Source organism: Hordeum vulgare, chromosome 2H, assembly GCF_904849725.1.
Source record: "Hordeum vulgare subsp. vulgare chromosome 2H, MorexV3_pseudomolecules_assembly, whole genome shotgun sequence".
Classification (NCBI taxonomy): domain Eukaryota; kingdom Viridiplantae; phylum Streptophyta; class Magnoliopsida; order Poales; family Poaceae; genus Hordeum; species Hordeum vulgare.
Genome location: NC_058519.1, coordinates 21,250,894 through 21,273,513, shown reverse-complemented (window position 1 = coordinate 21,273,513; position 22,620 = coordinate 21,250,894). Strand labels below are relative to the sequence as shown.

Below are 22,620 nucleotides of genomic sequence, written 5' to 3'. Positions count from 1 at the left end.
CGAGGATTCGTTGAGGGTGGTGGCACGGCGCGTCGCTCCTTTTGCGGCGGTGGAGCTCCGAATTTCGTTGCACGGATCACGGACCACGGGCCACGTATGCATGCATATGCGCGAATCTTGGGCCGGCCAAAAGTTTCCTGCCTTCCGGCGAAACTTCCTTCCTTCCTTCCTTCTTTCCTGTGTTTGAAAAAACTTCCTTCCTTCTTTCCTTCCGTGGAGCCTCCGTCGATCACGCAGGCAGCAGCACATCCCTTTCCCGTTCCCAGGAGGAAGAAAAAGAGCGTGCCGTGCCTCCTTCCTTCCCCACCAAGGAAGGAACCCCCCACGCACCACTCGGCGCGCGCATCCGTCCGTCCATCCATCCTTGAACCAACGGCCCAGCCGCTTACGTCTCCCCAGTATTCTACCCGTGGAAGGTGGAACCTTCTCGTTCCTTCGCCCCCTCTCTGCTTTTCCCCACCCAAGCCACACGCAGACGCGCCAGATCGCGCGTGGACCGGACCAGGCCCACGCGCCATACACCCACCACCACCAGGCTTAAACCCCACGCCGCCTCCCCATTGGGTCACACCAGTAGGGAGTACTACTACCCGGCTGTGGCCCCCTTCCCTTCCCTTCCCCCTCCGACCCCCCGCGGCGGTGGCGAGCAACCTCGGCGTGCAGCAGATTCCCTCCCTCCCCCTCCCCCTCTCTCGCCTTTCCTTCATCGCCGCTGCCCCCTCCCCGCAAGCCGGCACGCGCAGCGCGCTCCGCCCCGCAAGCCGGCACGGTCGCCCGTCCCAACCCTAACCAGCGCGGCGGCGATGTCGACGGACTCCGACACCTCCTCGCGCGGCGGCGGCGGCAGCTTCCGCGAGATCACCAGGGACCGTGAGTACCTCCCCCCCCTGCCCCTGCTCCAGGCCTCCATTTCCGCTCCCTCCCCCTCCCCTGCTCCGTCTGTTCCGGTTGTGGAGAGACGGCGTTTCAACTGCGGGGACGGGTGCGGGTGAACAGACGCTGCTGCTGCTGCTGCTGCTGCTGCGCAATGCTTGCTCTGATTTACTGTGTTGTGTTTGAGTGCACGATTAGTCGTATTGAACTGACGAAAATGCATAGTTACTAAGTTTCGCCGATTCAATGGGGATTTCTCCCACTAGTGGCCTCGCCTCCCCTGCCCCGGGATTTTGGTTGGGGGCAAGTGGAATTCCCAGACGGGCGAGGTGTGGGCACGCCTGGGTGGGTGGATCCGTGGATGGATGGTGTCAGGCCGGAAGCCAGCAATACTTGTCGGTGGTTTCTGTTTTAAACCACCATCAGCATGTAATCCAAGGGATCCAACTCCAGCTTCCTCAGCGTGCAGGGTAACACAACGCCCATTAAACAGTCACCGTCGTTGGTCATGTAGTAACCTGTTACGAGATTGCTGCTTGTAGAAGCTCGCATTTCATTCCACTCCACGCCGGCATATGCACATATAATTTTGTCAGAATATTTTCTTGTTTTAGATTAGCTATATCTGGCATGGTGGTGAGCGTATGCTCTCTTTACTTGTTTCCATTTGAGTTTGGCTTAGGGAAAGAAAATCAGCACCGGGACAATACGAGTGGGGTTATAGTATCAACACGCTTCAGCAGACGATGAAGTGGACTGTGAAATGATCGATTTGGGGTGGGCTGGGAAGGACAGTCCATGGTTGTCCATGGCAGAGATTTGGTGGTTTTGCGGAAATGAATTGGCTAGTAGAGTCAGTAATTGGTTTAGTATGAGACGATATTGATGCATAAATGTGGTAGTATATTTTCTTAATGACGTCGCTTAAAGGGATGCATGCGCATTGGCTGTCAATGTAAAATGATATATGTGATTCTCCTGTACTCGTGTTTCACTTGACTTTATTTTGTTTCTTCCATTATAGTTATTTGTGCTAAGAGTTTTGGTTCTACTTGAACAGGGAAAACTCTGTGTAGTTGTAACTTATCGTGTTACTCCTTTCTTACTGGCATATTCCACCAATTTCTAGACTTACCATTTATTTGTTCATTCTTGTTGCACCTATGTAGGTTTATTAAATGAAATGTTAAGATCAACTCGGAACAAAGGATCAACGTGGAAGGTATCCTCTTGGGGTTGGATGATTTTGAGGATTTTGATATTTTCATCTTCTACCACCTTGCAAACAAAAGTATGACATGCGTAAAATTGTGTTTTCACTAGGTTCTTATCATGGATAAACTTACTGTCAAGATAATGTCATCTTCGTGCAAGATGGGAGACATCACAGAACAAGGGGTTTCATGTAAGTAAGCTGTTGCCTTGTTCTGAACCTGGGCATTTTTTTCTTGAACACTCGTCAAAATACACGCCATTTGTATTAGAAGAAAGGATAAAAAATCAGGTCTTTTTTTTCCGAGTTGTTACTTACGAAGTATTTGATTTCGCCATATGATCCTCTCGTTGCATAGGCATGTGAAAAAATAAAGTGATTCTTTATACTGCAGTAGATACATTGGTGTAACTTGAAGCATTTGTTCTGGCTAATACTGTGTGGTTCCACTGAAGGAGTTCTGTTACAGTATGCCATTACCATCCCAGAGTCATGATAAGAATACAACTTTTCTGCAAATATTTAACCGGCACCAGTTGGTGATGCAGCCTAAATATTTTTTCATGTCAACGTAGAGCCTCTTTAGTGGATTAAATGGGGCCACTAAGATTTCTCCTAACATTAAATGTTACTCCCTCCGTCCGGAATTACTTGTCACACAAACGAATAAAAGTGGATGTATCTAGAATTAAAATACATCTAGATACATCCATTCATATGACAAGTATTTTCGGACGGAGGGAGTACATCATGTCTAACAAAAGCTGCATAGTTATTTAATTGTGCTACAAAAGTATTTTAACACTGTCACTGTTCCTAATTCTGGAGAACTTTTACAGCTTTCTCTTGAACAGTTGAAGTATTTCTTCAAACGTTTTTAGCATTTTGCTTTCCAAAGCTGTAGGTTCCATGGAATTCCTTCAATTAGGGGTCTATTTCAAATGTTCATGGAATTCCTTCAATTAGGGGTCTATTTCAAATGTTCATGGAATTCCTTCAATTAGAGATCTATTTCAAATGTTCATGGAATTCCTTCAATTGGAGGTTTTATTTCAAATGCTCTAGTAACATTCTCCATGGGTTATTGTCTATGTATAAAAGCTCCACATTGCCAATTCTTTTGCAGTGGTTGAGGACCTATACAAACGGAGGCAACCGTTACCATCAATGGATGCAATTTATTTCATGCAACCTATTAAAGAAAAGTAAGCTATGTTAGAGCTAACGTATCCTCTTTGACATGGTTGTGTTTTGTCACTGTTAGTACTTGTCCCTATGCAGTAACCTCTCAAAATATATGACCACTGTCAGATTTACTCAACTACTTTAGTGATCTAAAAGGTCTTGTATATTACTTGGTTGGCTTCGTGACCAGGAATCTGTATGATACTGCCTCTGTTGTTTAATATTGTTTTGACTGCTACCTTGCCATCCTCGTACTCGAAGTGTCAATGTGCCACTAGTTGAGCCTACCAGCTTTTGATTCAATGCATGGTGCAAAGATATCCAGTGGAAATTGCTGAGCTGGGTGGTCATGGTCAAAGGGGGCTGATTTGGTGGTAATAGTCACTTCCCAAGGCACACCAGAGTAGCTGGTTGTGGGCTGTGGTGGCCCGCTTATCTCGTGAAACTCGCAAATCAGTTCACCACTGACCATGAAATCAACACTAAGCTTGTATTGTGGTATTGTCCGCAAACCTGCCCGGCTTGCATCCTCAGGACGTGTGAACCTGCCCGGCTTGTATTGTGGTGAGAGACGAATTGAAGCAAGACAGCTTTATCTCTGTCTCTCACCTCACCCCTTCACACATTCGTCATTTTTTAAATCCACTAATGATACGACCAGAGGGGCTCACATCGGTCTTCCGGGAGAAAAATGAGCTCCGGGATGGGGTATCACCACAGAACTAGCCATGGACAGGGGTGCATGGAAGCTTGCTATCCATGTGCTAGAACCATGAGTTGGTTGTGAGTTCTTATGGGTTTCAGCTTTAGCCTACCCCAACTTGTTTGGGGCTAAAGGCTTTGTTGTTGTTGCTGTTGTTATTTCCTGCGTCCTAACGACGCAAAGCAAAATAAACCTCCATGAACAGTGTTACCTTTGAAATTCCTCCACAAATCCTATGAACCGAACAGGGCCTGACTAGGCGAGCTTCCACTCAGTGCTGCTTGACTCCTCCTTTGCCACCTCCAATTCAAGCTCCTCTGCCTCTGAATATAACCCCCTGTAGCCGAGTCGAGTTCGTTGCCTTGTCGGGCTCCCCTGTCACTCCAGTTTTTACCACCGGAGTGTGCAGTAGGTGATAGCCGACACATGAGTGGTCGTTTGGGTGTGAGAGAACTGGAGCAGAATGAGGGGCACGCATGGGCACTCATTGCTGCTAGGGCGGGGTCAGTTACAACACTTGTGTTCGTTGAACTTCACTGTAGTTGGGAGCTTTTTTGGCCTCTGGTCCTTTTATTTGGGCTGCTGGACCGGTCTTTGTTTGTTTACCTACTGCTTTTGCGAAATGCTGTTTAACACCTCCTGGTTGGTTTGCTTCATAGGCAGTTGCCACCCACTAATTACCCTGCAATTTTTGAACACTGAGAGGCCCTAAGGTTGGAGAAGGGACGGACAGACTCGGAAACCTGCTTATTATTCACTAAGAGATACAGCTCCAGCCTTGTTAGATGGATGACTTGACGAATAAAAACCTTGCCCTTAAACGAGGAGTATAAAATATACCCAACTAACATGATTGACAGCCAAATTATGAGATACACATGCAGCTAAATAACTCGACAATTAACCTTCCACTGCATTAGCTGATGCATGTTGTAATTTCTATCCTTCAAGCCGTGCTGAGAAAGAGTATCTTTTGATTTGTTGCACTCGAGTCTTTCAGCCCTCAAGGCAATTAAATGTTGTGGTAGGTGTAGTTGTTTTTTTTGCTGATGATGTTGAATTTATTTCTTTCACTTCCAGTTTCTCTAACCGTTCATTGTGTCATAATGCAGTATTCAAATATTTATGTCCGACATGTCAGGGAAACGTCCATTGTACAAGAAGTATGTGATCTGTGCATGTATTTACTTGCACACATTTGTTCTATTACTCTAGTTATTGATACAATGTTGTGCCTACTGCAGAGCCTATATATTTTTCAGTTCTCCCATTCAGAAAGAATGGGTGCCTCAAATAAAGAAGGATTCAAGTGTTTCAACACGCCTTGGTGGACTCAGTGAGGTCTGTTCAACTATTCCATTGCAAGCGTGCATGCTAGTTCCTTTAAATTCACCTTTTCTTCTATGTCGCAGATGAACTTGGAGTACTTCGCTGTTGATAGCCAGGTAACTGGGCGTACAACTTAACCTTTCAAGATTGCTGGTTCAGATTAATACTTATTCATGTACATCGCAGATGAATTAAACATATCTACTTGTTTATTTACTTTATATATTTTTTGATTTCGATGTATCCATTGTTGTGTGCAGGGCTTTGTAACTGACCATGACAAGGCTCTAGAAGAGCTTTTCACTGAAAATGAAGAAGGTTCAATGAATTACAATTCATGCATTAACACGATGGCCACTCGCATTGCTACTGTATTTGCATCAATGAGGGTATTTTTCCATTTTATGCTATTTGCAAAGTCTTTATACCCTTGTACGATTGGGGGGTAGGGGGTGGGGGTGATGGATTCAGGCATTAGAGAATGTGATTTTAATTAATGAGGAAAAAATATGGTCGTTGAGAGCTTGCATGTGCCAAGCCTGAGCATATGAGCATTTGAACATATACCCAAATGTCATGGTCTTGATACACAACAGAAGAGGTTTTTTGTGGATCAGAGGGTTATTACCAATCATGGAAACTAATATGGAGCGATTATCGTGTGAATCATTGCCACTTTACTTCATTGTTATTGCTTAATTATTACTCACTCCGTTTCTTTTTACTCCGCATTTGAAATTTTCAATATATACAATACTAAAATTATACAATATAAAAATCAATTTCGTAATGCATCTGATGATATTGATCTAGTATTCTGAATATTGATATTTATTCAGATAAACATGGTCAAACTTTACTATGTTTGACTTTAAACAAATCTTATATGCGAAGTAAAAAAGAAATGGACGGAGTACTTCATCTGCCTCTTCTCATATTTTTCATTAAGACCAACACTGAATGTTTCCAAATTTGTTAGGAATTTCCTCGTGTGCACTATCGCGTCGCTAGGACAATTGATGCTTCTACTTTGACAACTCTACAAGATTTAGTCCCCACAAAGCTTGCAGCTTCTGTGTGGAATTGCATGGCGAGATATAAATCAACAATACCTGAATTTCCTCAGACAGAGACATGTGAATTACTTATTGTAGACCGTTCAATAGACCAGGTATGAGGATATCTTTTTATATGTTTGAGATGCTTGTCACTGGGTTGAAGGTGAAATGCTGGCTTACTCCTTTCGACGTCTCATGTTTTCATGATGTTTACAGATCGCGCCTATCATGCATGAATGGACCTATGATGCAATGTGTCATGATCTATTGGGCATGGATGGTAACAAATATGTGCAAGAGGTGAGCATATCAAAATCGTCTTAATACAGTTCAGTGTTGACCCATTTTTCAGTTATGTTGTGCCCTTGATATCATGTTCCGACACGTGAATTGGAAACAACAGGTGCCAAACAAGACTGGATCAGGCACTGAGAAAAAAGAGGTCTTGTTAGAAGATCATGATCCCATATGGCTTGAGCTTCGTGATGTACATGTAGCGGATGTAAGATTGTTGCCACTGTCATCTTTAAACATTGTTGTATGTTTCGGTAATTACATCATGACATCAATATTGCAGGCTAATTTAAGACTGCATGAGAAGATGAGCAATTTTATATCTAAAAATAAAGCAGCTCAACTACACCAAGCAAGGTTAGTTCTACACCACAATTATTGCAAGTTGGGATTATTACTGGCAATTAGCTGAAGGGAGGTTGCACTATGCAGTTATCACATTAAAGTTTAGTAAGGTTAATAACATACTAGCAAACATGACATCTTGGAAGAGAGTTGAATGGTGCATAAATGCAAAATGAACCGGTTTGCTCGGAGTGAAATTTCTTCCCCAACCCATACCTGCCATTCTGTTTTATTTGGTTTTTTAATTAGTCAGGTTTATGCATTGCATAATGACAGCCAAAACATTTGAAGCGTGTGGTTTCTAGGATGTACTTACTGAGTTACCAACTTCTTCGAGAAAACGCAGTGAGATACATGCGTTTCTTTGTATTGAAAAGGTAGAGTTTGTGTTACAATCCTCCTAGGAGGGGCAATGCTGGGAAAGGAAAAAACCCTATCTAGTGTACATCCTAGGTCTGGGGGAAGATGACACGGAGACCGGCCGCTCCTGCCTTGGTCCAGAGGGACGCTTCTTCTTTGATCTTCATAACCAGGTCGTTCACTGAGGGTTGGGTGCCCTCGAACACACAGCTGTTGCGGTGCTTCCATATCATCCACGGGGTCAGCAGGGTCACGGAGGCGAAGCCTTTGCGCATGGGCTGCGGCATACTCCGCTTGGCGCGATGCCACCAGGCAAGAAGGGAGATCTCACGGCTAGGGGCGGTGCACGGCAAGCGGAGCCAGGCGATGACGTCTTGCCATACCTGCCTGGAGAAGGGCAGCGGAGGAGCAAGTGGTCCATTGTCTCGGGTCCTGGCAGCACAAGATGCAAGGGTCGTGGTGCTGCAGCCCATGACGAGCTAGGCGGTCGGAGGTCCAGCATCTATCCTGGTCAGCGAGCCAGTGGAAGAAGCGCACCTGGGGTGGAGCCCAGCTCTTCCATATGAGCTTCCAGGAGGCGCTGGGGATGGATCCCTGGAAGGTAACCTTATAGCAGGACTTAGCAGAGTACGATCCATTCGTAGTCCACTTCCAGGAGAGCTAGTCACGCGTGTTGAGCAGGATGGTGTGCGCAATGGCGTTCTAGAGGCGGATGTACTGGCCAATCTCGTGGACACCGAGAGTGCCCTTGATGTCACGAGCCCAGGCGTTGGCATTGAGCTCCTCCGCAACGGTCCGCGCCTTCCTCTTGCGCTTGGGGATGCAGGCAAGGAGCCGCGGTGCTATCTCGCCGACAGATCGGCCGCGGATCCAGCGATCGTCCCAGAAGAGGGCTGAGAGGCCGTTCCCCAGGGACATCGTGGTGCATGCGAAGAACAGGGCGCGTTCATCCGCCGAGAACTGCAGGTCGAGCCCACTCCATGCTCTGTTCTGGTCGGTGCGGCTGAGCCAAAGCCACCGCAGGCGGAGAGCCAGCCCGGTGCGCTCGAGGTCCGGGATGCCAAGGCCTCCAAGCTCGATGGGGCGGCAAGTGCGCCGCCAGTTTACGTGGCAGTTGCCCCCATTGGCAGCCTCACGGCCAGCCCACAAGAAGCCGCGCTCGATCTTCTCTAGTTGCTTGATGGTCTTCTTGGGCGGTGCAAAAACGAGCAGTTGGTGAATGGGGACTGCGCAGAGGACGGATATCACCATCGCGAGGCGCCCAACCTTGTTCATGAGCCAGGCCTTCCAGGACGGCAGTTGGCCCCTCACCTTGTCTACCAGGGGTTGTAGCTGCGCCGCCGTCGGTCGCCAGATCGTGAGTGGAATTCCCAAGTAGGTGACCGGGAGCTCGGTGATGGGACAGCCAAGCAGCTGCACTGCCGCGGTTGCTGCCTCCTCATCTCAACGAAGGAGGGTCGCCGTGCTCTTGGCGAAGTTGACGTGAAGTCCGGAGGCGCGGCCGAAGAGGCGCAGGATACCCTTGACAGCGGTGATCTCGTCCGGCGATGGATGGCAGAACAGCACGACGTCGTCTGTGTACAGTGAGATCGCCGGTACCGTGTGCCGCGGGTGGAGGCGCTGTAGGAGACCCAACCAGGTGGCCCGGTTGACGAGCCGGCCGAGTACGTCGACGACAAGGACGAAGAGCTGCGGGGACAGCGGGTCGCCCTGTCGGAAGCCTCGACGATGCCAAATCGGGGGGCCCGGGTCGCCATTGAGCAACACCCGAGTGCTTGCTGAAGATAGCAGGATGGCCATCCATGCTCGGAAGCGGGTACCAAAGCCGTATCGGTGCAACACCTCGAAGACGAAAGGCCAGGAGATCGAGTCGAATGCTTTCGTCAGGTCCAGCTTGAGGAGGGCGCGTGGGGCTTTGAGCTGATGGAGTAGCCGCGCAGATTGCTTGACGAGGACAAAGTTGTCGTGGAGGCTGCGCCCAGGGATGAATGCATTTTGGTTCGGGCTGACGAGGCGATCCAGCTCTGGGCCAAGGCGGAGTGAGAGCACTTTGGCGAACACTTTGGCGACGAGATGGATAAGGCTGATCGGCCTGTAATCCCCAAAGGTGGCGGCGTCGGCACGCTTGGGGAGCAAGGTGAGCAGCGCCTGGTTAAGGCAAGCGAAACCTCGTCCGCGCATGTTGTATAGCTGCTGGAAGACGTCCACCAAGTCTTGCCGCATCGTGTGCCGGCAAACACGCAGAAATTCTGCAGTGAAGCCGTCGGGGCCCGGCGCCTTGTGCGCGGGCAGTCGCTGAATAGCGTGCCAGATTTCCTCGGCGACGAACGGCTCCTCGAGGGCGAGGAGGCCGTCGGCGGGCTCGATGAGCTCGTCAAGGTGGAGCGAGCACTTGCGGTCGACGGCGGTGCCAAGTAGGCCATCAAAGTGTAAGAAGGCCGCGTCCACCATGTCGTCGTGGCTAGAAATAGCGCGACTGTCGAAGCTGATATTGTAGATCATGTTCTTTTGCCCGCGGTAGGTGCTCTGGCGGTGGAAGAAGGAGGTGTTGGCGTCACCGTCCTTGAGCGAGGTAAGCTGCGCACGCTGGCGGGCAATGGTGCGCTCGAGCGAGGCAAGGTAGGATATCTTCAACTGGGAGCGTAGCCAGCGCTCGTCGGGGGTGAGGGCCCGGTCCTCTTGCGCCTTGTCGAATCTGGACATCAGCTCCCGCGCGATTGCGAGCTTGAGGCGGACGCCTCCGACCGAGCGGGCGCTCCAGCTAGTAAGTGCGCGAGCGGTGGCCTGGAGGCGTAGCACCATGTGCTTGAAGGGATCGTCGTGAGAAACGGAGCCCCGAGCCATGGTCACCACGTCCTGGAAGCCATCCAGGCGGAGCCAGAACTGCTCGAAGTGGAATCGGCGGTGAGCGCGAGGCAGGGGGCAGCAGTCCAGTAGCAGAGGGCTATGGTCAGAGACGACGGACGCGAGGCAGCGGAGGTGGCACTCCTATGCAGCTCTTCCCAGTCCGAGGTGCATAGGACGCGGTCGAGGTGCACGAGCGTCAGCAGCGATTGCTCGTTCGACCACGTGTAACGGTGGCCGTTGAGGTATAACTCTTTGAGCGCGAGGTTATCGATCAGACGGCGAAACTTGCCCATCATGCGGCGGTTGAGGTTGCGGTTGTTCTTATCCTCCTCGCGATAGATCAGGTTGAAGTCCCCGCATAGCATCCAAGGTCCAGGGCAGGCAGCTCGCACTTCGCGCAGCTCCTGCAGGAAGGCGATCTTCGCCGCGTCGGCCTGGGGTCCGTATACTACGGTAAGCCACCAGTGGGTGGCGCCAGGCATGGTAACTTTGGTTGAGTGTGTTCGTGGCGAACGACTGGTTGGAGAGGGCGACGGACCGGCTCTTCCAAGCCAAGAGTATGCCACCACGGGTGCCGACTGTCGGCGGATAGACGTATTCGTCGAACTCGGAGCCATGCGTCTCAAGGACGGTCGACGAGCAAATCAACTCCATCTTTGTTTCTTGAATGCATACAATGGAGGCCTCGGTGGTACAGATCAGCGAGCGAATGGCCGAACGACGAGCGCGCGCGTTCATGCCGCGGGCGTTCCAGATTACAATTTTGAGGTCGTAATTCATGGGATCATGTTCGACAGAGGTGCTGCACACAACGATTAGGCCGCGATGGGGCCGCCGTCCGCCGTGGTCGTGGTCGGCGCCGATCTCGGGAGGGGAGGCAGCTCGCGATCGACCAGCGCTGTGATCGCAGCGAGCACAGACCGAGGGATGGGTGCAGCGAAGATGCCGTCGTAGGCCCGCATCTCGGCAGCGGTGATCTGCTGGTTGACGCCCAAGATGCCGAGAGTGCGGAGGACCTGCACCTGCGCCCGACGCTCAGCCGTGGGAGGAGCAGCGGTCTTTGAGGCAAAGGAGGACGCGGATCGGCCCCGGCGCGGAGAGAAGTTGAGCGCCGGCCGGCTCAGGCGCTTTCCTGGGGTGGGGAGGACAACACTGATGTACTTAGTGGCGGCCGAGAGGAACTCTCCCAATGTCCACGTCTCAGCGGGTCGCCGATGGCGCAATCGCAGCATGGTGATCCGCGGGGAAGCGAAGCGGCCCGCGGGGGTAGCCAGAGGGCTGATTGGCGCATCTGCAGGGCTGATTGGCGCGTCTGGAGGGAGTGGGGTAGCCGGAGGCCTGATTGGCACATCTGCAGGGAGTGGGGTAGCCACGGTAGTGGTGGGCGCGCCCGCATCAGGCGAGGGTGTGGGGACGGGGCTGGCAGGGTTCGCCGTCATCGCGCCCTCCATCGACCCGACCATGATGCATCCGAAATAGGCATTAAGATTTTGTTCTATATTGAATTAATTCTCGCATTAAGATTTTTTTCTTGTTGTCATGTTAATGCTCCTGCTTGATTTGCAGAGCTGGAGGAGAGTTATCGACAAAAGAATTGCAAAAAATGGTCCGAGCTCTTCCACAGTATACAGATCAAATCGATAAGCTTTCCCTTCATGTTGAGGTTTGTATATTTTGTTTTCTAGTGCCATTGTGTGCTGCATAAACTTGAAACTAATCACCTATTGTTGTATCACCTACACTTCTAAGATCACCAAATTGTCACTTGGTTTTTTTGCATGCACATGCTGAGGAGGCAATATTTTCCAGAAATTAGAATGCACGATTTATCTTAAAATTAAGACGGACTTGACTTTTCATCAACTTGTATATCAAAAAACAAATTGTGTACCTGGCAAATCTTAAACATTACAACGGAGATGGTGCGACGAGTTGGAAGTGTCTGACATGGGCCTAGACTGACCACCATACCAGAGTGCAAGTCTACTAATCCCATTCTGCTTGCACTGTCTACATTGACGAGCATGCAACTTGACCTGGTGTTACCGGTCCTAGTATTGCCTCATGCTAGCACTCTGCTTGGATCTTGGAAGTTGGGACTAGGATAGGAACTGAAGAATTTGAACTGGCTTCCTGAATATCAGCTGTTTGGACATACCAAGGAGTATACTTTACTTTTGGTTACTCATTTTTGCTACAGATTGCAGAAAAGCTATTTGGCATAATCAAACAACAGCATTTGAAAGATGTTGGCCAGCTCGAGCAAGATCTTGTGTTTGGTAATGCTGGCTCGAAAGAACTAATCGATTTCTTTAGGACACATCAGGTAATTATTAATTGGACTACAACCAACAAAATGCTAGTTCTAATACTGTCTAGATATCATACTGATCTGTTTGAGGACCTAATCCAGGATATAAGTCGTGAAAACAAGCTGCGTTTGTTAATGATTTACGCTGCAATTAATCCAGAGAAGATCCAGAGTGAGAAGGGAACAAAGCTGATGCAGGTAACTTTAGTTCTATGTTGGGAAAGTTAGCTCATTCATTTGTAAAATACATCTTATTTGAGTTTGACAAGTGAACCCTGGGTCAGCAACAACTGTAAAATAGTATGAACATTGGGTTAGTGTGCATTTACAAATATCTTGAATGGCCACTCATGAAGTAGATCTATTTGCGAAAAGACCTGCAAATCTTATGTCTATAGCTTTTCACAAATATATGATTAGAAAAGATAACGACCCAAGTAATAACTGAAGACTTAAAGAACTTCAATTGCTACCTTCTGTGATCAGAGGGGGCATTTACATTGAAATGATGCATTTGTAAAAATCCATGTTGCACTTCTTTGTTTTGTCTAAAATTGTTGAATTGGGAGGGAAGAGAGGAGTCTGTAGGTACCCTACTCTCTCTCTCCCTGATTCGACATGGTATCAGAGGCCAGGTATGGCGGGGCCTGAGGTGGCGACGGCGACACGGTCGGCGGGGTCTGGCAAGGCGGCGGCGTGGATCTGGAAGAGCCTATCGCGGAGAGTCTGCGCGGGCGACGGGGCGACGGCTGGGGCTGGTTCTTGCTGCCCAGACCTCTTCTCTGCTTCGTTTTGGGAGGAGGAAGAAAGGCAGCTGCTTCTGGAGTGGCTACTGCTTCTCAAGGAGGAAAGGAGGAGAGAGGAGGAAGAGCAGGGAAGGTAGCTGCAGGAAGAGGAGGTGCTGTGTGCTCTGCTGACTACTGCTGCTTGCTGCCGTGGGCTGCTGCGTTGCTGTGGCAGAAGAGGAGAAGGGGAGAGGAGAAGACTGTAGCTACCTGAAGCTGAGTTTGTTGTTGGTCTGCTGTCCTGCTGCTGATTGAAAGGAGAAGTGGTGCAGTGTTGTGCTGCTGATTGAAAGGGAAGTGGAGACTGCTGTTCTGCTGGAGGAGTGGCTGGTGCTTGCTGTTGATCTGCTTCTGTTGTGTGCTGCGTGGAGCTGCTGCTAGCCAGAGGGAGAACAGGGGACCGTGACTGAAATGAGAGGGAGAAAGAGGCAGCAACTGGAGATGGTTGCAGAAGCAGAAATGAGAGGGGAAAAGAGGCAGCGACTGGAGGTGGTTGCACACGTAGAGGAGAAAACAACATGTCTGTGGCAGAAACTGAGAAGACTGTAATGGCGAAGGAATTGGAGAGCCTCAAGAGGAAGGTGAAATTCAGGCTGACAAGAAAACAGCCGAGGGGGTGACATGTGAGAAGGAGGCTCAGACCGTTAAGTTGAGGGCTGAGTTGGAGGAGCTACATAATTTCATATCATGCATGAAGTTTGGAGGAGGCAGAGGTAGAGGAGTAGATGATGTTGCCTATGGAGATTGTGCTCACTGGGCCTCCACTGATGAAGATAATCCAGAAAAGGCATCTCTTGCCACTAATGAAAATGGTCCAGAATGGGTTCTAGACTCTGGAGCATCTAAGCATGTTGCAGGTAAATCCACTGTGTTTGAGACTTACAATAAGCATCCTCCTACTCACAAGGGCACTATACAAACTGCCGATGGTACAAAGTAGCCTGTCATAGGGGTTGGCAGAGTACAATGTACTTCGAACATCTCCCATCCTCAGTTTTACATGTGCCAGCTTTTCCTGTCAACTTGGTCTCGATGAGTGCTCTCATTGATCAAATAGACCGTCGTGTGGTTCTTGACAAGTTTGGTTGCTTGATTGAAGAGCGACAGACGAGGCAGACGGTTGGGACTGGCATCAGGCGTAGGGGGCTGTGGTATATGGACCAGGAGGTGCAACCGGACTTGGTGTGTGCTGTGACCATGGAGGACAAGGAGAAGCAGGCGATGATTCATCACTGTAGGATGGGACATGTATCTTTTGATAAGATGAGTAGAATATTTCCGGATGTTATGTGTGGCATAGGCAAGGGCAAGTTGACATGTGATGCTTGCGAATATGCTAAACACACAAGAGCCTCCTATGTGAGTAAGGGACTTAGGAGCATATCTCCTTTTATGCTTGTTCATTCGGATGTATGGAAAAGCCCAGTTGTCTCAATGCATGGAATGAAGTACTTTGTTACCTTTATCGATTGCTATGCTCATATGACTTGGATCTATTTGATGCATCACAAAGGTGAGCTGTTTAGTTGTTTTCAGAATTTCCATGCCTTGGTGAAGAATCAGTTTAAGGTGCAGGTGATCAAGACTGACAATGGCACAGAGTATGTGAACAATGCCTTTGGGGCCTTCTTATCTGACCAAGGAATTCTTCATCAAACTTCCTCTCCAGACACCCCCCCCCCTCAGAATGGAGTAGCAGAAAGGAAGAATCGACATATCCTTGAGGTTGCTCGGTCATTGATGTTTACCATGAATGTGCCCAAGTTCTTGTGGAGTGAAGCAGTTATGACAGCCACATACCTAATCAAGCAGACACCTTCAAGGATACTCGGCATGAAATCTCCGTGTGAGTTGTTGCTTGGAGAAAATAAGTTTGTTGTTCCCCCGAAGTTGTTTGGCAGTACCTGCTTTGTTCGCGATCACCGACCTTCTGTTGGGAAGCTAGATCCACGGGCAATGAAGTGTGTTTTTTGGGCTATGCTTCTAATCAGCAGGGGTACAGATGTTGGTGTCCCTCTGAGAAACGCAGATTTGTAAGTATGGATGTCACTTTCAGGGAATCTGAGCCATTCTATGGTCAGCCAACAGACCTGAGTCTGTTGTTTGCAGAGCTTGACCACCTACACCCCGTGGAAGATGGTCAAGAGGGGGAGCAGGCCACTCATGGTGACTCTGAGGGTACTAACACTGATGATGATGTACAGGCTCGTGTCCAGCCAATAGTGGGTACAATTCCGGCTGGTACTCACTGATGATGATGTGCAGGTTCAAGTCCAGCCAACAATGACAATTGGTACTCTTCAGGTTCCTGTTCGGGATCGGTGGCAGAAGGTTCCCTTGGTGTACTCACGACGACAGTCACAAGTGCCACAAGTGCACAACTCATCTGACACACGTCTGGTATATTCACGGCGGCAGCCACATGTGCAGGGGGAACACTCAGTGCAGGGGCAGCATCAAGGCAGTGATGCAAGCTCATCTGACACAGTGGAACTGCCTATTACGTTGCGAAAGGGGACACATGAAGCGGCAAGGAAGGGTGAAGTGGCAAGGAGGGCTCTACCACAAGATGGTTTTGACGATCATGACATTGGCAATTTTGTGTCCTATGAGGCTTTGTCTCCTTCCTATAGAGCGTTTATTGCCTCTCTACAAACCGTGTTAGTCCCAAAGGATTGGAAGGCTGCAAAGCAAGATCCGAAGTGGCGTGAAGCAATGGTAGAGGAGTTGGAAGCACTAAAGAAAAACAAGACGTGGGTGCTCACCACATTACCAGCAGAAAAGAAAGCAGTCAGCTGCAAGTGGGTATACACCATGAAGCATAATCCTGAGGGGAAGGTGGAATGGTATAAGGCCAGATTGATCGTCAGAGGATATAGTCAAACTTATGGAATTGACTATGATGAGACGTTTGCTCCAGTGGCAAAGATGAACACAGTAAGGATATTGGTCTCCCGTGCTGCAAACTTTGGGTGGAAATTGCATCAATTAGATGTCAAGAATGCCTTCTTGCATGGTGAGTTGAAGGAAGAAGTGTACATGGAGATACCAACAAGTTTTGGTACGTCAGAGACCACGGGGGAGGTATGTAGGCTAAAGAAATCCTTGTATGGACTGAAGCAATCACCGAGGGCATGGTTTGATGGATTCAGATGTGTTGTCCGTGGTATGGGGTATGGTCAGTGTAATGGTGACCACACGATGTTCTACTGTCACTCTGATCGAAAGATCACCATTCTTGTTGTGTATGTGGATGACATTATCATCACTGGAGATGATAAGGAGGAAATAGAGAGATTGAAGGGTTGTCTGAGTAAGGTGTCTGAGTAAGGAGTTTGAGGTTAAGGATTTGGGCAATCTAAAATACTTCCTTGGCGTTGAAGTGGCTCGGACAGAGAAGGGAATATCTTTGTGCCAACGGAAATACACCTTGGATCTCTTGAGTGACATGGGCATGATGGGATGTCGTGTCAGCCCCTACTCCGATTGAACAAAATCATCAAGTTACAGCACAATCAGGAGAGCTGGTGAATAAGGAAGATTATCAGAAACTGGTTGGGAGGTTATTGTACTTGTGTCGTACCGGGTGTGACATTACGTATGCCGTGGGTGTGGTCAGCAGATACATGCATGAACCAAGGAGTGGGCATCTTTATATTGTACACAGAATTCTGAGATAGTTGAAGGGGACTCCATGAACCAAGGAGTGGGCATCTTTATATTGTACACAAAATTCTGAGATACTTGAAGGGGACTCCAGGTAAAGGGTTGTGGTTTGCAAGGAGTGGGCATCTAGAGGTGGATGGCTATAGTGACTCTGATTGGGCCAGTTGTCAAGATGATAGAAGATCATCTTCTGGCTACTGTGTGTTTGTGGATGGAAATTTGATGTCATGGAGAAGCAAGAAACAACCTGTTGTATCTAGATCAACAACGGAAGCTGAGTATAGAGCATTATCTCAAGGATTGTGTGACATGCTCTCGGTGAAGTACGTACTGAGCGAGTTGAAACTTTTGAGGAAGGGACCCTTGAAGGTGTGGTGTGACAATCAGTCAGCTATAGCCATTGCTAATAATCCAGTTCAACATAACAGGACAAAACATGTGGAAATTGATCGCTTCTTCCTTAAGGAGAAACTTGATGCTGGAATCATCTGTCTTACTCATGTCAGCTATGGGCAGCAATTTGCAGATTGCTTGACAAAGGGACTGGGAACAAAGGATTGTAACTTGCTGTGTGACAAGATGGGGATGATAGATATCTACCACCCATCTTGAGAGGGGGGGGGGGGGGTGGGGTGAACCGGTCTCGCCCATCTCACTTAAGCCCACAAGGCCCAGCCCTTGTAATGACCTAGAAAGAGGAGCTCCGAGTCCTCCCTGGAGCTAAGCCGCCAGACACACAAGGTGTTCTCACGTAGTGAACTAGAGGAAGCAAGAGGACAAGGTGTTCTCACGTAGTGAACTAGAGGAAGCAAGAGGAGCCCGTAGGTGCCCTACTCTCTCTCTCCCTGATTCAACAAAAATAGTAAAATTTGCTGATGTTTTTCCAAAATTTGTACATTTGGTTCCTTCTGTACAGTAAACTTGTAGCTTCAATTCTTCAATCAGTCAGTTGTTAATTTGTTGTACATTTGGCTCCATTTCTGAATCAGAGGCTTGTGGCTTCAATTCTAATCAGTCAGTTGTTAATTTGTTGTTTTATAACTAATTCAATAAGAGATCTTTTTTTCCCAGCTAGCCGGATTATCTGCCGATGATATGATCGCTGTGAATAATATGCGTTGCCTATGTGCTCATGAAACTAAAAAGTCTTCAAAAGGTGGTTTTCCTTTGAAATTTGAAATACGCAAGGTAACCTGTTGCATTATTTTACTTGTGTCTTAGTTCTTCCAAACATATACTCCCTCCGTCTCAAAATAAGTGTTTCAACTTTAGTACAACTTTGTACTACAAAGTTGACAGTTATTTTGGGACGGAGGGAGCTTTTAAATAATTAATATTATAATACTCCTTCCGTTCCTCAATATAAGTTTTTTTGGAGATTTCACTAGGAGACTACATACGGAGCAAAATGAATATATCTACACTCTAAAGTATGTCTATATACATCCGTATGTAGTCCCCTAGTGCAGACTCTAAAAAGACTTATATTTAGGAATGGAGGGAGTGGAAGTTATTCACTCAATTCTACAATTTTCAGAAAAAACGTGGTATCAGAAAAGAACGAGTAGGGGAAGAATCAACATGGATGCTGTCCCGGTTTTACCCCATCCTGGAGGTATAATTTTTTTACCTGACTAATGATAACATCAAATGTTTGGCATTCTTAATACTGTTTCATGAAACGAACTTTTTTTTGTTTTGCATATAGTTATTTTAAATGTCTTTCATATTCTGAGATAATTTATCTCCGCCATTCTTTCGTTGTTCCTGCGTGTTGAGAATGTTAAAGAGGGGTCGTGGTAGACCAAACTTGACATGGGAGGAGTCCGTTAAGAGAGACCTGAAGGTTTGGAATATCGACAAAGACTTAGCCATGGACAGGGGTGCGTGGAAGTTAGCTATCCATGTTCCAGAGCCATGATTTGGTTTCGAGATCTTATGGGTTTCAACTCTAGCCTACCCCAACTTGTTTGGGACTGAAAGGCTTGGTTGTTGTTGGTTGTCGTTGTTGATTCTTTCGTTGTTCCGAAGTTCCCTTTTTAAGTTTTATGCATTATTCTCCATTAGTTTTGATCTATCAGCCATCTCACCTCATTTTGTCAACTACTGGTTTGCTTTATGTATTGAGCCCCATGGTTGGTCTGTTGGTTTCATTTAATTTGTCCCCAACCTTTGGTCCCATCATCCTTTGGCCCAGTCTACTAATTTCTTGCTTCGGTTATTACTATATATATCTTGGGTGCCACTTCAGTACAAACATTTACCATCGATAAACATATGAATTTAAGCTCACTCTGATTACTTTTACCAAGTGTGCTAACTTCCTCTCTTGTATGTATTTTTTTATTCTTTTGCCATTTACGGTAATGTGGTTCTTGCCTTCTTTGTAGGATTTGATCGAGAAACTTAGTAAAGGGGAGCTTCCAAAAGATGAGTACCATTGTATGAGTGACCCTAGTTCTAGCTTCCGTGGGATCTCAAGCAGCTTATCCGCTCGAACAAGCCCAGCTCATCAGCCAGCTCAATCCATGAGATCCAGACGGACAGGTGGCACATGGGCTAGGCCTCGCAACTCTGACGATGGCTATTCAAGGTTGGTCATAGCGACTCCATTGGCTTTCCTCTATTTCAAATTTCAAGCATGCAGTTCTGTTCAGGGTGTTTATTGATATGTCTGTTAGTTGATTAAATTTGAAACATCAATGTGATCATCGTTCATATTAGCAAGTTCTATTAGTTGATTAAATTCTGTTCTGCCTGTTGTTACTAACTATAAATTTTGATTTATATGACAAACATCTTCATATTAGCAAGTGTAGATTAGACTTCACGAAGACTGAATATAACACTTGCTGCAAAGTTTTAATGCTTATTAGCAAATTTTCTCCCGTGATCTTTGTGGAATGGATAATGAAAGCTGGGACTTCAATTTACTGCAATGAGAGCAATTAAGCAGTACTCCATTGTGAGCAATTTACTGACATGCTACTAGTGCATATATTAGCTTACGTACACTTCTCAAGTGAGGACATTTTCAGAGCTGTGTTTCAGTAGTTACACCTTTTTTTTCTGAAAGGGTAGTTACACATTTCTGGTAAACCAGAGTTGATAATAATTTGGTTTACAGCTAGAAGTTTCTTATATGATGCTCATTTTACAGCGATTCTGTGCTGAAGCATGCATCAAGTGATATGAGAAAGTTGGGTCGGCGCTTATTTATCTTTGTAGTTGGGGGTGCTACTCGGTCCGAGGTATCTTTTCACACTGCCTCTTGAATCTACTTCCTCCATTTCCAGTCATAGTGCCTAGCATCATGCTTTAACCTATAAATTTTGCACGTTCTCCAATCAACTTTCTTCTACGTTTGCAGTTACGTGCTGTCCACAAGCTGTCATCGAAACTACAGAGAGAAATTATCCTCGGTTCCTCTAGCCTCGATGATCCAGCCAACTTCATCACGGTAAGTCCGTCGACTGTCCTGCACTCCTCTCCAGTGTGCTAGCTGTCCGCTGACATGACCTTGTGCCGTTATTTGCAGAAACTGAAGATGATGTCAACCGAGCAGCTATCGCTGGACGATCTGCAAATATAACAATAGGAGGGGAGGGGAAGATGCACATCGGTTGTAATTATCTACTGATTTTCTCGGCCTCAGATCTAGGTGTAGTTGACGATTGGACGGACCGGATGTTGGTTTCTCACATAGGCTAGAAGGGGGGCTTGCTGTTCACTGGGCAGGGCGGGGCCTCCTTTTGGCATCTCACGTATTCAAGTGTGTACATAGCATTGGCTGGCAGCTGTAGCGTGTCTGATGATATTTATTGGACCAATGGAACGGAGATGTTCGTCGTTGTGTATTGGCGGGAAGCATTGGGAATGTGTAATGAGAGGCGTCTTCTTTTTCCTGATCTGTCGTGTCGTGCATGAAAGCAGAGAAGATGATCAAACACAGCTTTTCCATTCATCAGGTGCCAGTAATATCCAGGTTACAGAGGGCACACACGACCATCAGGACGTGCGCTAGACCACGTACTGCATATATGTGAGGTGGTGATTGTGTGTGTTGATCCTGAGAACATACATGCACGCACACTTGTGCTAAACTAACTACTGATGCATTCACTAGTCTAACAGTGCATCTGCGCAGTCTCAAACCGTCTAAATCTAAGGCAGTGTCGATCAAATGGCTGAAACTAGATCCACACTATTACCGTTGACATTTTAATTCTGACGTGGTATCGCATTTCACAGACGTTCGATGAGTAATGCTTATGATTTCGATCATTGTTGCGATAGCGTCTTCTGGTGTTCTTCCCCTACCACGCTGCGATGTCTGAACAAAGATGTGCCGGTGTCTCGTACCATCGCATGTAGTTCTATTCGTATTGGTCGATTGGTTGAAGTTCTATTCGTATTGCACCGCTGAACTTCCATTTGCTTTGGGTTTTTATAGATTGGCTGTCCGTCGTTTGTTGACCCACATCGCCCAAACTCCACAAGAAGAGGTGCCCCGTATAGACGGTGTTTGGATCTGCCGGTAACATTACGCGTTTTTGTACACGTTGGCGTGTCTTCGTGCAGAAGACATTTTAAAATAGATAAAAAACTGTTCTTAGAACCACAACGACTGCCTCCGTAGCATAGTGGTAGTGCGTTCCCTTCGTAAGGGAAAGGTCGTGAGTTCGATCCTCACCGGGGGCTGTAGTTATTTTTCATTTTTCACTTTTTTTCTCTTCTTATTTTTTCCTTTTCTCATTTTTCTTTTTTTACCTAATAAAGAGCCTATCGCTTCTGGCGGAAAACCTGCTGTGGTGATTTTACAAAAACACCCTTTCTTTTTATGACATTCAACCCGCAGTCCCTTCATAAGTGGATCTGAGAAAATGCTTCATGTTTTCAAAAAGCCCCCTATATTTGTAAGAATTTCAATCCCGACCCTCTGTTTCATCTTATCCACACTCTGCAGCCGCGGCGAGGTGAGGGGCGGTGCAGGAGGAGAGAGGCCGCCTCCATCTGGCCGTTGCCGGTCGTGCTCGCGTGGGCGGAGGGAGGCCGCCTCCATCTGGCCGTCGCTCGCCGTGCTCGCGTGAGGGGAGGGAGGTTGTAGTTATTTTTCATTTTTCACTTTTTTTCTCTTCTTATTTTTCCCTTTTATCATTTTTCTTTACCTAACAAAGAGCCTAACGCTTCTGGCGAAAACATGTCGTGGTGATTTTACAAAAACATCTTTTCTTTTTATGACATTCAACCCGCAGTCCCTTCATAAGTGGATCTGAGAAAATGCTTCATGTTTTCAAAAAGCCCCCTACATTTGTAAGAATTTCAATCCCGACCCTCTGTTTCATCTTATCCAGACTCTGCAGCCGCGGCGAGGTGAGGGGCGGTGCAGGAGGAGAGAGGCCGCCTCCATCTGGCCGTCGCCGGTCGTGCTCGCGTGGGCGGAGGGAGGCCGCCCACATCTCCATTTGGCCGCCACCGGTCATGCTCGCGCGGGAGGAGAGGGCCTCGATGCAGAGGAAGCACCACCAGCCATGCTCGCGCGGGAGGAAAGAGCCTCGATGCAGAGGAAGCAGGTCGCCTGTCCAATCCAGATCGAGACCATGTTCATCCCCTTCCTCTGCGGAAACGGCTGCGGTGCGGTGGCTCGGGAG

The 22,620-nt window shown here is 47.7% G+C and overlaps 1 protein-coding gene and 1 non-coding gene across 2 annotated transcripts; both read left to right on the top strand.

Annotated features, from left to right (window-relative positions):
• The first annotated feature begins 603 nt into the window (after positions 1-603).
• LOC123424543 (probable protein transport Sec1a) lies at positions 604-20,877 on the top strand. Its single transcript, XM_045108172.1, has 21 exons — positions 604-870; positions 2,043-2,095; positions 2,197-2,278; positions 3,213-3,291; positions 5,087-5,137; positions 5,219-5,315; positions 5,387-5,419; positions 5,564-5,692; positions 6,283-6,474; positions 6,578-6,661; positions 6,765-6,863; positions 6,939-7,012; positions 11,774-11,870; positions 12,408-12,533; positions 12,621-12,716; positions 18,041-18,157; positions 18,507-18,584; positions 19,360-19,562; positions 20,130-20,220; positions 20,340-20,429; positions 20,508-20,877. The coding sequence occupies exons 1-21, from the start codon at positions 804-806 to the stop codon at positions 20,559-20,561; spliced, it is 1,992 nt and encodes a 663-aa protein (XP_044964107.1). The 5' UTR covers positions 604-803; the 3' UTR covers positions 20,562-20,877.
• A 721-nt stretch (positions 20,878-21,598) lies between these two features.
• On the top strand, positions 21,599-21,670 carry TRNAT-CGU. Its single transcript has one exon. It is a non-coding gene; the product is annotated as a tRNA-Thr (tRNA).
• The last annotated feature ends 950 nt before the right edge of the window (positions 21,671-22,620 follow it).